This window comes from Anarrhichthys ocellatus, unplaced genomic scaffold (assembly GCF_004355925.1).
Source record: "Anarrhichthys ocellatus isolate YVR2014 unplaced genomic scaffold, GSC_Weel_1.0 scaffold22, whole genome shotgun sequence".
NCBI classification, from domain to species: domain Eukaryota; kingdom Metazoa; phylum Chordata; class Actinopteri; order Perciformes; family Anarhichadidae; genus Anarrhichthys; species Anarrhichthys ocellatus.
In genome coordinates this window covers 6,232,303-6,247,587 of record NW_022280052.1, presented here as the reverse complement: position 1 = coordinate 6,247,587, position 15,285 = coordinate 6,232,303, and the positions used below count along the sequence as shown (strand labels likewise).

The window sequence follows — 15,285 nt, the reverse complement described above, 5'->3', positions numbered from 1 at the left end:
GCCAAAATCCCGTGTGTGTGTGTGTATGTGGAAATTTCTCTCAGTCTTTCGCGATTTTCGGGAAACCGGCTGGGTGAATCTCTGAGAAACGTCATAGCACGCGATTCCCCATCAGGCCGCACGTTTTGATGTATTTTGACGGATGTGTTGGCAACGCTGCGGGAGGAGAAACACGGCGAAAATTAAGCTGATGGTGCCCTGGGCTCCACATTGAGAACCACCTCTGTTTTGCTCGAGGCCAAATGTGTAATCAGAAACATTGTTCGTCCTTTTTGGTTTATATAATAATCAAGCCAGTTGTCGGCTTAAACAAGCTCACATCGCCTGTGTCAAACACGCAAACTTGACTCTGAAAGGAAGATGTGAGGGGTTTATTTTGCTCTCCGTTTCATCAATGGTTGGTCATGGAGATGATGCACTAATGAGTTTAATGCTCCAGCATGAGTCATTTCTCTTGTGCCTGCTTCTCGTAAAATGTATGGTAATGAACTGATCGTAGATGTTTTACAGCAGATAGTTTCCAGACAGTGTCCAGAATACTCACTGTACGTTTACAATGATGAACTTAAAGCTTTACTCTGTCCTTCTCTTGTTCTTTTGAGGGACTTTCAGGCAAACCCACATTGTCTCATTCAGTTTAGAATGTGACCCAGAAACAAACCCACATTATTTTCACCTTTAAACTGCAGGGAGGGCGGTCTGAACATCAATGAATGTGAGCTATAATCTCCTTACAGGAAGCCCCAGTCAGGCTAGAGCGAGTTATTAATTCCTCTGTTTTTTTTCCTACCCCAGAGCAAATCTGCAAACAAGCCCGATTGTTAGTGGCGGGATTACGTGTGGCCCACTGTGCAATAATTTAGAATAGTCCACTCGAGAAATCCCCTCTTCCTGCTTGGATTCTGCAACAACAGAAAATCCCTCTTAGTCTGTCAGCACTTTGCATTGTATTAGTGAAACAGCAGATTCTCTGGTTTGTTGATTGCGACTGTTTCATTTCTAGTTCTCAATGAAAACAACAATATACTGTATGTTTATGGTGAAGGGAATCTTTCACTAAATTCACACGGTTATCTTCTCAAAACTTGCGGCAGATGATTATCATTACGTCCGGTTGCAGTCAAGCTTTTAAGACCCGAAAGAAGCAGCAATAAGCGTCTTACTTCAGTGTTTTGATTTTCTGATTTCCACATGTTCCTTACAAACATTAAGCTTTTTCTAACTGATGGACAACTTAGTCTGGTATCATTACAACACAAGTCTTCTCAGGGAGGTAGTTTGTCTTTTTTCCACTGTGTCTTTATTTCCCCAACAATCGATGGACAAGAATTTTGCCTAAATGATGTTGGTTTTCGAACATACGTACAATTCATCGTGGCTTATGCAGACAGCAGAACCTCATATTTGCCGTAAAGGCAGCACTACATTATGATTGAAATATAAATAGTCACACACAAAAAAGCCCCATGTCACCCAGCCTGAAGTCTTGACAGAGCAGTGGGAATGTATATTCAGTTTAAGGTGGTATTACAGTCTTGTGGTGTTAAAAGTTGGGCAGACAGCAATTTATCTACATCTCCTTTCAGTCAAGGGTTTCAGGATTTCCCCTCCTTCCTCAGTTATTTCCTGTTTTCCCACTGCCCTCTCCTCACTGCAGTTTTCTTTTTTTTTTTTAAAGACGTTTTTCTACCCAACAGAGGGCGCCCTTGCAGTGGTTTCAAAATCTGGTAGAAGGGAATGTGAGGCAGTGGCACAGTGATGTCATTTGACTGCAAGGCGGGGCTGCACTGGAGCGGCACCCAGAGGTGACGGTGATGGGTGATTCCCTCATGTTTGCTCTCACTGATCCCCGAATTTGACCTTTCGTACGTCAGCTCTTATTAATGTTGGACTAAAACCGGGGCGGTGCAGCCAGTCAGCAACTTTGTCTCTTTTGTCGTGCGGCTTGGCTCGAATTGTCAGCAAATGTGTGATGTGTCATTGTGGTCATTTTCCATATGTGGCTCAGCTGCTGTTTTGGTCGTCGGTGTGGCAGCCGGGAGGATGCACTCACGCAGAATCAGTTTGCTGCTAGCAGACACCAACCCTGTGTGTGTGTGTGAGAGAGAAAGTGCTGACTCTCCTTGATATACGGGCGTTTTTTTGTCTGTTGGCTTTAAGATAGAGAGAGAGTTGAAAGTGGCTGGCAGAGTCCCAGAGTCCCACAGCAGTCCACACCCTGCCACTGACACACACACACACACGCGCACACACACACACACACACTTGCATAAGAGCAGCAGAGGTTTAGAAATGCATATCACACCAGGTCCCTCCCTCCTCGTCTCCTGTGTATTTTCCTTTCATCATCTCTTCTCTGTTTATGCTCTCTTTTCTCACTATCTGCCTCTTTTTGTCTTCACCCTTCTATTTTTGTCTTTCTCCATCTGCCTTTTTGTTTTTGGGGCTCTGCTCTTTTGTCTGCATTTCAGTGGGTCTCTCATTGCCTTTGCCTCCATATTTGTATCTTTTTCCTGTTTTCCGCCTTTGTTCTCCTTCCCTTTATCACTCTGTCAGCCTCTCTCTCTCTCTTCTTACTATCGCCATCTCATCAGTCACTTCAAAAGCTGTTGTTGGAAATGGGACGAAGACAGGAAGAGGGAGAAAGAGAGATGGGAAATACAAGGTCCAAACTGAGAACACCAGCTGTCTTGAAAGCTATTAGACTCCATGAAACATGCAAAAACACACAGGTCTTTATGGACATGTAGAGCCATGCGGCTTACACACACATCGTTTTTGTGTGCCAGTGAAAATCTTCACTCCAGTGGAAATTTATGTCTTAATTATGCATGCATTACCATGTTCAATTTATGTTTGATTTGCCAGTGTTACATCTGGGGCTGCAGCAGGCCGCGTCTCAGCATTTTAATGAAAAAAAAAAAAAATTAAAAGATTGTTTTGATGGATGTTGGTAATCTGGAAGGAGCAGGAGAGTTGACCAAAGATGGAGCTGCCCAGACTTTGGGTCATGGAGCTCACACTGGATACTGGGATGTAACTGTGTTGTCTTCAGCCTCTTTTAGGGAACACGGGCTCACTGAGCAGGTCCCTAAATCTGCATTTTAATCTGACAATCTGACAAAACTTATATCTTGTACCTCAGTGCTGATAACCTTTCATGTTCCTATGAAGCCACTGCTATAGTGATTTATAGTGACTGCTCTTTATTCTGGTAGCATAATGCATTTAAAATGTGTCGTATCGTTGATTTGTGGGGCTATATAATGCTCTCTATGGATAATAGATATATTATTTTGGAAAATCACTCTCGATTGACGCTTCTTTGACTTCCAGGGTAACTTGGATTTAAGCCATTCATGTGTGATGATGTCATCCCCACAGGGCTTCCTGATTGGGGCACGGCCAGAAAATGCGTGCGAGCCCATCGAGCCCCCCCCAAGGGACAACATGACGGGCGCCTTCATCGTCCTCATCAAGCGCTTCGACTGCAACTTTGACATCAAGGTACTGTGTGTGTGTGTGTGTGTGTGTGTGTGTGTGTGTGTGTGTGTGTGTGTGTGTGTGTGGTTATTGTCAGAGATGTAAGTCCTTCCTTACGAAACCACGTCACCCCCTTAATCAACGCCAACTATCTTGAGTTTTAATCTAAATATAACTATTTTAACAGAACCAGTTTTATTCTGATAGCTAAATAGGGCACCGACTGTCTCACCAAAGCATTGTTGGTTCATTGAATTATGGCCCTTCCTTGTTTAGAAGTGAAAGTATATCAGAGCAAGCTGCCAAACAGTGTCTGTGAGGGACTGTACACTGATGTGTGTTGCCTCACACTGCATTTATAGAAGATCAGAGCTTGTCTGGTTCCCCTAAACACAACAACCTGCAAGAGCATCTATTCCACTCCACTGCCTTTTTGTTTTCTTCTTCTCTTTGGTGCGTGATGCTGGACTTGTGGGGTTAAACAGTTCTGCTTGCTGCTGTTAATAAGTCAGTGAAGTTGGGGGGGGGGGAAGAGGAGAGAGAAGAGAGAGAGAGAGAGAGAGAGAGAGAGAATCTCTATTAGTCAAGTGAGGCGGCCGGCCACATGCAGGGCACAGAGGGTGGTGAAGGCATCATAAGTTGTGTATTTTCTCAACGCCAGAGAAGAGACATCGAGACAAGGAGCAAATAGGGGAATTATAAAGAGTAAAAATGATGGTGTCTGTTTATCGGACCTGCCATTTGAAAAAGCAGTCTAACAAATCATCTAACCTTAGTTAAAACTTAACTAACTCATGCAAAGTCCAGCACAGTGGCTATTGATTAACCCAGGATTTTGTGTTGAACTGGGTCAATGGCAGTTTTGAAGGAAACATGTCACATCAATTGTTAATTTGCATTCAAATTTGCTCCACCGGCTTCAATGCCTCTTCAAGTAAACGCCAGGAGGAATTAAAATTTAAAGATGACAACAAAGTAAAAAAGCACACATAAATATTTCTCCTTGATGATACATTTCCTTTTTTTTTACAGATTTCAAGACATTTGCTGAACGTCTCTACTTTTTTCACGACCTGCAGACATACTTCAGTAGTGAAGACATTACGTTTCCTCCTAAAAACTTCACATTTGTGGTCTGAGCAAGTGAATTACAGTTTTATTATTATTAAAGCACCCTCTGCTGATTCCCGAGGACGATTTGTGCCAGACGTATGACTCAGAGTTTTCCAGTTTTTTGTTTGGTCACTTTTTTTTCTTCTCACTTTTGCAGTAAAGGACAGACAAAATGTCCACATGCAGAAACACAGTGTGGTAGATTGGTTCTTAAATGCATCGTAAACCTCCAGTTTTCCATGGATTCAGAGTCAAAAACAGAAGAGAGAAAAGGAAAGAGAGGGGAGAGTAGAGAGCCGGGGTTAGAGAGTGAGAGCATGGATGAGTAATGGGGTGAAAGCGAGGAAAGCATGCAGCCTCTTGGCAGCTCTCTCTCTGTCTCTATCTCTCTCTCTGTCTCTCTGTCTGTCTCTATCTCTCTCTCTGTCTCTCATACTTTTCATCTTACCTTTTCACTCTGTACCTTCTTGGTTGCTCCCCCCCATTCATTCACTCTCACATTTCCCATCAATCACTCTTTTTCAATCTATTTTCTTGGCGCACTCTCTCTCTCTCTCTCTCTCTCTCTCTCTCTCTCTGTTGGTCTTTCCCTCTTGCTCTTATAGCCTAAGAAGGTCTTACTGCATCACACACACACACACATACACACACAGGCGCACACACACACACACACACACATGTTGACGGACAGGGCAGTGAGGTGTTCCCTTTGCTGGATTGTAACCAGACTCTACTCCACATAGCTGTGTTTCACACAGACACACAATATAAACACACACAAACACACACACACCAGTCTCTCTGAACTATGTCAGATTTGACATTTAACCTCCTGCACCTCTCAGAGGAGCAGCTTTGACTTGTTGAAGTTTCTTGTTGCTGAGATCTGGTGGCATTTTTCAGTGTAAACTTACATCACTCGTTCCCGCAGTTGTGTCATAAAAGGTGCAGAAACGCTTTAATGCGTTTCTCACCAGCACCTCAAAGTAAGTTGTGACATCGAGGCCAAGTTGATCTGCTGTTGTAGTCGGCTATCAAGAATAAAAAAGCCAAACATCTGCATCTTTAGAGGTCAAAAAGAAAGCTTGATTCTCGTTTTGTATTTTTATCTAATCACATATTGAGTATTTCCTTAAAGCCTCTCCTCCCTCTCTCCCCGCATTTCCTGTCAGTACCTCTAAAACTATCAAAATAAAAGTAAAATGTTGAGATATGGCTCTAAATATAAATCCAGGTGTTTACTGCCTAGATTTTAATTTCTCATAATAAAAACAGCTTAAAAAAGACACCCATTGATAACTATTCAAATAAACTGGGGTTTTACAGTAGGCTGGTAACTAGATCCTGTTTGTGTGTAAGGGAGGGTGTCTTCCTGTCTTTCTCCCTATTCTTATTTCTTTATATCCTTTCCAATCTCTGTTTTTCCCCTCTCTCTTTCCTCACTCGATGTCCTTGATTTTCTCCCCTCTGTCTCCCTTATATATGTGCTCTCACACACACACACACACACCCTCACACACACTCACTGTTTGTGGGGTCTGGCTGTGCTGCCTGACTTCAGTCTCTGGCTTAATGATTGCTCATATCTACACACATCGTCACACACACATATAGTTCTCTCTCTCTCTGTCTCTCTAACACACAAATGCACAAACAGCTTCCTCTGCCTCCCTCTTTGCTGTTGGCAATCATTTTCTCTCCATTCCTCCTCTAGGTACCTTTCCCTCTTACCGTTGTCTTTTTCTCTCCTCTCTGTCTCACACACACACACACACACTCTCACACACACAGTTTGTCGCTGGCATTCAGCTGTCTACCTTGAATTCCTCTCTCTCACACACACACACTCCCCCTCCCTCCCTCTCTCTCTGCCGGGCTCAGTTCCCTCCAGAAGCTGCAGGGAAACAAAGGAATAATAGATTCCATCTTGACTGAGACGTCGCACTCGTCTGTGTGGTGCAGGGGTGTCGCCCCCAACATGCCCGCTGCTTTATTTCATTGCCGTCCATCTCTCCTCTCTAGCATTTATCCATTAGCATCCAGTGAACAACAGCGCAGAGTTTTAATGGATCCGTGGCCGTAATGGGCAATAAAACGGACACTCACCCACTTAACCCTCCGTCAAGTGTTAGCTCCTCTACTGGTGGAGTGTGTTAGAGATGTAGTGTGTGTGTGTGTGTGTGTGTGTGTTGCGATAAGAAATGACTGAGAGGAGGTTGAATGTCGAGAGAGAGTGTTTGAAATGGGGAGTGGTGAATTGGGATCATGTGAAGGGGTGTTAATGGGCACGAATGCTCTTTGTGTGTGTGAGAGAGAGAGACCATTCCTCCATGGCTGGTCCTTTTTATAAAATAGATCTCCAGAGAGACGGGGTTTGCACTTCCTGTACAGTGGGATTCTTTGAGTGTGGGGGGGGGGGGGCTCCCTGGTGACCTTCCTGACCTTCCTGACCTTCCTGGGAGGGGAGGGGGAGTGAACAGGAAACCCGATCTCCTTTTCCTCCCCCCTCTCCCTCCTGTGCCTCCTTTACGTCTGAGCGAGATTCTCTGTTCGTCCCAGTACTGCCATCCAATAACACACACACACACACACACTGCAGGTATACATTGATGTACATAATGTATGTGTTTGACATAATGTCCTCATTATGTAACATGTACAGAGATAAGTCGAGCTCCGTGGAACCACATTGTCACCCTCTTTCCTCTCTTTCTCTTATTTGATAACACTCATTAAGTCTCTGCTGCCCTCTATGCCAAAACATAGAGATAGGGAAGGGTCATAAAGTCAACAGAGTGCCTCAATAAAGTCTGGTATCCAGCAATATCTTGCTTAAGTTTGCTAACATTCGCCACCCTAAAATCACAGTGTAAAAGTCAACCACCACATCACCTGGTGATCGAGACAGATGGGAATGAAATTAAAGAACGCTGTTCCTGTAAAGCCTTCTTTATTCACTGTTGCTATCATTAAAAAGCAAAAGCAGCACGTGTATACTTTCAGTATACCTTCAGTGGCTAGCATAGCATAGAAGTGCTAACGCTATTTATTGATCTGTTAACGGACTCTGTTCATGTTAGCTCCACGGGTTGTTACGTAGGAACGGTACGTTTTTAGAAAGGTATATCGCCTTCCAACGTCTCAGGGTAACGAGTATCATCAGTAACATTTAAACCAGGACTAGCTTCGAGTTGCAAAACTAGCCTGAAAATGAAGAAAAGATAGCAGAGCTGTACAGCTATCTGATCCTGGTTGGAGCTAGCTAATGCTACGCTATGATTGGCCAGTCTGTGGGTCGAGGGTGGGACTTAGCTAAGGGTTAAATCACTACGAGTGACCCCATTCACCTGGTCATGATGCACAGCCACTGTAAAGGAGCATTAATACGTTAAGGAATCGGTCACACCCTGCTTTGTTTTTAGTTGGTAGTGACCAGAGTACTGTGTAAAAGCACCCAGTGGAAGGTGGAGGTGACGGCTGTCTGTCTGGTGGAAAGTTCCCCATCTGAGACCCAGGTCATGCTATGAGACAGTCCAAACCTTGTCTGGCAAAGGGCGGCTCAGACTAAACGTTCAGGCTGGTATAAAAGCGTTTTGTCCTTTCATGAAGCTGTGACCTTCACGTGACAGGGCAGAGATCAGGCATCGCACTCTAAACAATTCTCTCATTGAAAAACATTTACCAAAAGTTTCAAATGTTCCTCCCTCAGTACTTGGCCACAGGTATTTATAGAGAATAATAATAATAAGGTGTCCTTATCTAAAAATGTTGTTTATATCGTGTGATCTTAGTCAGAAGTTGTCATTTAAAAGCTGGAATTCAATAACGTAAACAAATGTCAGGGTTGAAGATGCGGTGATTAGATCAAGGTGGGCAAATAAAGGCTAAGGTCACTATTTTACACCAGTTTTTGGTGTATACTTTATAATCGTAATTTTCTGTTCAGCACAAATTCAAGTTTACCCCCACAAGCAAAATCTGCTGCATGTGGGATGTAATCCGGGTCCATGACGGGTTGCAAAGTGCCATTGATTGGCAGCTAATCCATCCAATTTAAATGTCCTGGCTGGGATCCAGTGAGGAATAAAAAAAATTTTAAAAAAATAGCAGCAAGAAGCAGGTTAAAGTCCCCCCAGCTTATCTTGAGGTGTGGCCATGCAGTATATTATCAACACACTAAACAAGTCTGAAAATTTCTCGATGAATAGGGAGCGGTCACAAGGGCCTTATTTACTCTGGAACAGTATAATCTGTCCAGTCTGCTTACGAGCAAGTCTAAAATCGTCTGGTGAGAGTTTGCTTTTACTAGCTGCAGCACATGTTGGTCAGCATTCATTCTGGTGGCTGGTAATTTCCCTGCTTACCTTTTGTTTCCTACCTCTGCCTTACAGTAAGTGCATTTTATTGTACTGCAGTGACCTCACAGCCCCTTGAGCTACACACACACACACAGGCCTCAGTCTTTATTCAAACAATGATCTAGCTTCCTGCACACACTACCTCAGTCTTATGACAGGGTATAACTATGTCTGACTGGATGTATGACTAGCTTGTGTGTGTGTGTGTGTGTGTGTGTGTGTGTGTGTGTGTGTGTGTGTGTGTGAGGGCGAGGGCGAGGGCAATAGCCATGTCTCATGTGGCTGTTGTTTCTCTGAGCTGTTGTTCAGTCTCTTGCAATTTGTTGTGGCAGCAAACTGCTCAGCCTGCTCCCTTTGGCTTAGAGGGCAAATACGCACAGTGGACACAACTACTTTAAAATTTCTCCAAATACATATCTTTAAAATGTTTATCCAGTTGGACGTGAGAACAAAAGTTTCAGAAGTCCGAATAAGTGTCATACAGACGGCGCTGATTATAGTATTATGGAAAATAGTAAAACAAACGTACATTTACACTTTTGTCCAAAGCAACTTACACCACATAAAGCATTGCAGTACATTTTAAATCAAACACACGCAAAAATGAATAAAGAATAACAACAAATTGGGGCAGGAAGCATCATTAAAGTGTATTGACGTTATCTTTATACGCAACACATTTAGAGCAAATGCCCTCACACAGTTGCGTGGTTGCACTGTGCGGTGTTATCAGTAGTCATGGCCTCTGCCTGCAGTTTTATTGAACTCGTTATCTAATCAGCCGTCTGGACCTTGAAACTAAAACCCAGCTCTGCTCTGTGCAGCATTCCTTTCAAATACTAAGGAGAGGAAAGGGGGAGGGCGGCATGGATGAGAAAGTGGGGAAGGGAGAGAGTAAAGGCGGGAGAAAATATCAGAGAAGGGGGCCGGGCAGAATTGAGGAGAAGTTGGCAGCCCGGGGGGATATAACGAGGGTAATGAGGGCAAAGAGAGGAGAGAAGTAGGTGGTTAAATTTAGAGAGGAGAGAGGGAGGGAAGAGGAAGACAGGGAGTTTTGAGAGGGGGGGGAGGAGAAATAAAAGAGGAAGCGGGGCAAGAGGAGGCAAAATGGTGGGAGGGGAAAGGTTGTGAGTAGGAAGAGAGAACGGGTGGGGGAGAGGAGAGGAACGTGAGGAGACATGAGGATGAATGAGAAGATAGGGGGAGCATTGGAGACAGAGCGAGAGGGAGAAAGTTAAGGGAGGAGGAAATGAGGACCTGATTGGGAGCCGCTGTCCAAACCGCAGAGGAGCAGAGCCGAGCTGCATCTGATACAGTTTAGGGAAATTTGAACCAATGGAGGTGTACTTAAAAACAGCCTTTCTTTTAATGCAAATCAAGCATTCTTCGTGTATTGTAATCTTCTCCCCTGGAGACTCAGGAGGTGTATTTTGGGGCTGTATACATAAAATTGACTTCCGGACGAGTCTGGAGAGGAGAAGAAGAAGGAAAAACATGACGGGGGAACAGTTTGAGGTGGAGAGGAAGGAAGAGGAAGGGGGGAAAAAGGATGAATTAGGGTTAACATTGGAGCCGTGGAGGAGCCGACCAGCAGCAGTCAAAAAGAGCAGCAACATAATAATAATGCCCTAAGAACAAATGTGAATGCTTCACAGACTAAGAGAATGAATTGAAAGTCAACATATAATAGTTTACTTAAAACTTGAAACATGGGCCATAATGCGTGAGAAAGGTGTGCTGTGCTGCTCACACTCATTTACACAAAGCGTCGGTCAAGTATGCAAATGCGGACCAGAGAGGCTCCGTGCAGGTCGTTTCTACTGCCTGAGCTCCACGGGGCAGGAGGGGGAAAGAACGACGCATAAGAAAACAGGTGAAGGAGGAAAGACCCCAGTGGGCTGGTGAGAGAGGAAAGGAGAGGAAGAAGGAGGAAAAAGAGGGAGATTTGTGTGGATGAAAATATGTCGGTGGTGGAAAAGGAGGAGAGGCAGAGAAGAAGAGTCGATGTGTAATTTGGCCGGAGATGCACACACAGGAGTGAGGATGCAGTCGTTATTGACACACGCACACACACACACACACACACACACACACACACACACACACACACACAGTGGTGATGCGGCAATACTTAGTGATGCTATCAGCACACTGTGTCCACACCACCAGTTTTTTCAGATGCTCGTGTAGGAGTGGAAAGGCAGATATGTGTGCAGCCATATTTACCCTCATAGGCGGCCATTTTTAATCATATCTTTTTGTAGATAATGTCAAGAAATTTGAATTCATCTCGTCTTGTGAAATGTTTTTACAATGAACAGAATATACTCGTCCAACAACTCTTTTTGGCATCCAAACGGTTAAGTCCAGCCCCAGTGAGTGAGGCCGGTCCAGGTGGCACCGCTTCCACACCTCCAGTCAGCTGTGACCAACACGAATCGGGTCTCACGCGCTTACATACACACGTGCACAAACACACACAAATATCAATAGTTCAGTGACCTGTAGTGCAAAGCTACTTTGAAATGCTCTTCTTTTTTTCCCCACGTTTTCCCAGTTGATTGTTTTGTTTGTTTTTCTCAGCGACACCTTCCTCCTCATTCATTCAGTCCCGCGCGTTCACAGGAAGCCGCTCGACACAAAGACACAGCTGGCCTCCAAACAGCTGCAAACCTTCTCGCCGACGGCTGCGTAGACTCTGTACAGCCTCAGTGTACTTAATGCACAATCAGAGTTCAGCAGGTTCGTATGGACAAACGGAACTTCAGCAGAAAATTGGGTAAAAATAGTTTTCCAGATCAGGGTTTCCCAAAGCGTTTTATTGGGAAGTTGCCCCGCCTCTTTAAGGCCAATAACACAAGTAACGGCAATACAATTGAAAATATAAGCTTATTAGCAAACAACTGCTTTAAAAAACCATGTCATGACATTCCCAGGTATTTTAGATAGTTTAGTAATGACGCAGTATTAATTGCGTCATCATTATCCAGAATAATAATACCACAATCGTATTAATTGTGTGCCTATTGGTGTTTTTTACTGTATGTAACACTGTGCTTTTAACCGCCTGACAAAACGCTTCTGGAGCTCGTCAACTTCATTCGCAGGGCTCCAAAAACAACAGCCAGTTAAATGGAGTCCACACTGCCTTTTAAAAAAAATCCATAATTGCTCGACATCGTGAATACAACCTACAGTGTGTGTGTGTGCTGCAAGTCCAAACACCACAGGGTGCCGCAGTGAGAAAACAAGCATCAGATGGTCATTATGCTTTCCTGTTTGTTTTCGATCCAATAGGCCCGATGCTACAGAAAAGGAAGACATAATGTGGCCTCTGGAAGCTAGAAGTTTCCGGAGCCAAGTAATGCCGTCACATGGCGACGAGATGTCGAGATGCCCTTGAGGAAGGCACTCAGTGTATTTCCACTGTAGCTGCACAGGGCAGCAGCTACGTCAACACGTCAAGAAACAAAGTACCCAGAAGCCAGATGCTGATTAGTCAACTTTCTTTGGTAAAATAAAAATACAATTTTTATTGAGATATTTACACCATCATAATTGAGTTGGGTGTGTGCAGAGGGAGAACAGCAGGATGTGTGTGGTCCCACAGGGATAATGGCAATTAAGTGCTTTGATGAAGGCTGTTAAATTGACTTGGATATTTGCGCTACAGCTCAGCACGATTGTCTGCAGATGGTAGAAGAGGTGGTGGAGGCATTCTTGACGTTAGCTTCTGTTAAGTGTGTTTATAGCCACACACTTGCATTCTTCCTTTTTTTTTTTTTTTTTAGTTTTTCCGGAGGTTTCACGTCTTATGTTCCCTTTCTCCCTCTCCCTTTTTTCTGCCTCTCTGTCTGTTTATTTTTTCTCTCCCTCTCCTCCGTCTCAGGAATGCATCGAATGTCCTTATCTTTGCCCCATGTTAACACAAGGGTGAACCAGCAGCAGAGGTTGAATTCCTCCGCAGATCCCAGGCAGACAGGCCGCAGACCACACACTGGCATCTAGACAACCTTCAGACAAAATGGCTTTTTTACGTTTACTGTGAAAACCAGCAGCAGGGGGGAGCAGACCTTCCAGAGATACTGCTTCTCAAATTAGCCACAGCTGGCTAACATTTGGCTTGTGGCAGTTGCTACCGTAGTTTCTTATTTGCATGATCTGATTTCCAACAAACTGGCAGACTAACACGTTGAGGCGTAACATGATGCAAATGACACTACAGGCACGTACCACATTCAGGTTAATACAGTAGTGTTTCCATTACTTCCTCCTCCTTCAAAACTGCATTCAGAACCAGCCTATTTAAATCCGCCATATTTGAACTGTTGACTTTGCAAATCGTTTCGACGAAAGATCAAAATAATTGCCGCCTTCATTATTGTCTAGAGTTGCGAAATCTCGGTGTGAGAATTACAAACCATTGTGTCGTGTTCTCGTCCTGATGACACTTTTAACGGATTCATCCGTTACTCTAATTTGACTTCATGGATCGTATTTCTTGTCTCCCTCATCGCACAACAAAGGCCTCATGGGCTGATACGCAGCCATCTACTAACTATACCGACCACAAGATGACGAGTGTCCGGATCCATTTGACTCGGTTCAGGCGACGATGATCAGTCACCATCAGGCCGGAATATGAGAGGAAAGGAGATGAAAGCGATCAGTTAAACATCTGGCTGAGATGAGTTTTACAATCACAGCTGGATATAATATCATGATGTTAAGGTCATGGTCCCCCCCCCCCTCCCCCCACTGTTATTAGTATCATCTGCACCCTTTAACTGATTATTGCCCTTCAGCTAGTCCCCCGTGCTATTTATCGACACAACCACGGCAACGAGCGCTTGAGCGACACGTCAACGATGACTCAGCGTTGTCGCTCATAGTGTGAACACAGCATTACAACCACAGACACAACCCCCCTCCCCCCTTCACCTAGCTGACTTTCCTTTCTTAAAAAACATACACACACATCCAGACCCGGTGTTTTTTTGTTTGTGTCACGTATCCAGACCGCCTGCCTCGAGACGCACACAGTAGCCATTGATACCTCCTTCACAATACGCCCTCACAAGACAACACATGGGAACACAATGCTGCGGCTGCCATACGCACTGCTTCACGTATGCCTGTGCATACAATTACAGTGACAGGGAGCGGACAAAAGACAGCGCTGTCCTGTATAAGCATCCACGCAGGCCACGACACACACACACACACGGTTCACCCCTCACAGGTCTAAATGGATTTCCTTGCTTCACGACAGAGTACAATGCTGGTACAGAGAGGCCTGGCCGAGCTGCAGGGCTCACACACTGCACTCACACACCCACTGGTAGCTCAGGTCAGTGTGAGGGACCTCGTTCTATTATTTAACGGAGCAAACGACTTTCATATCTTGACCCATGCTCATCTGATTATCTTTACTTGGTCTCTGTCTCTCACTCACACTCACACTCACACACACACACAGTCTGGTTTTGGGTCAGGTGTTAATTTACCACGGGAGGGTCGCACGTGCTCTGAGTAATAATTAACATCCCCAGTTCCTCTGTGGCTTCAGGCAGCAGTGGTTTAAAAGGAAGAGAATCATAGATTCTTTTTACTTTTAAACACTATTAATCTGTAATGTAATCTATAGTGTTTTCCGGTTTGATGTTATGTTTTGGTGTGTGTGTCAACAATACCTCAGACGGCCTTTCTCACTTCTTTTTCAGCAATAATTTGCTACATTTTTATAGAAATGGCAACCGAATGGCAGCTCTAAAAAGACTCCATTGCTCTTTGATTGTGAGAGCCCAAATCTGATGTTTCATATTCCCGTCATTTGATTTGGTCTTGCAGCCTTATTATAGACATCTGAAACACTGTCCGCTTCTCTTCCAGCGATTCAAAGAGGGCTTGTCTTGTGCTCATTCCAGAGGGTTCCCTGGTCGGAGGAACAAACATGGCAGTCGGAGCTTTTCTAGGTGGTTTTAAGAATGGGTTGCGAGGTCATCGTCCTGTAAAGAGACAGCAGAATAGGGACCGAAGAACGTCAGGAAACTACTAAAATAGGAGCCAATTTAGTGACCAACATGAACCCAATGTGAGACTGAATTATGATGTCAAAAAATGGCAGTTGAGTCTGATTATCAAATCTTGAAATATAGTCTAAGATAAAATAAAAATATAGCAGAAAGGTGAGCTTTTGTGTTTAGGTTTTAGGGCAGAGTTTTCATGTTGTGTGTATCATAAACAAACTAAATCCATTAATTCTTTATGATTTTGAATAATATTAGGAGACATTAGAATATGGTTTTCGCTGATAGAAGTATTGTTTCTG

At 44.1% G+C, this 15,285-nt stretch overlaps 1 protein-coding gene across 1 annotated transcript in view; it reads left to right on the top strand.

The window, feature by feature from the left end:
- Positions 1 to 15,285, top strand: part of rnf13 (ring finger protein 13) — a 31,804-nt gene that overhangs the window by 6,060 nt on the left and 10,459 nt on the right. The window contains exon 4 of the mRNA XM_031859463.1: positions 3,385 to 3,507. Within this exon, the coding sequence (XP_031715323.1) occupies positions 3,385 to 3,507 (123 nt within the window). The remainder of the gene's footprint in view (positions 1 to 3,384; positions 3,508 to 15,285) is intronic.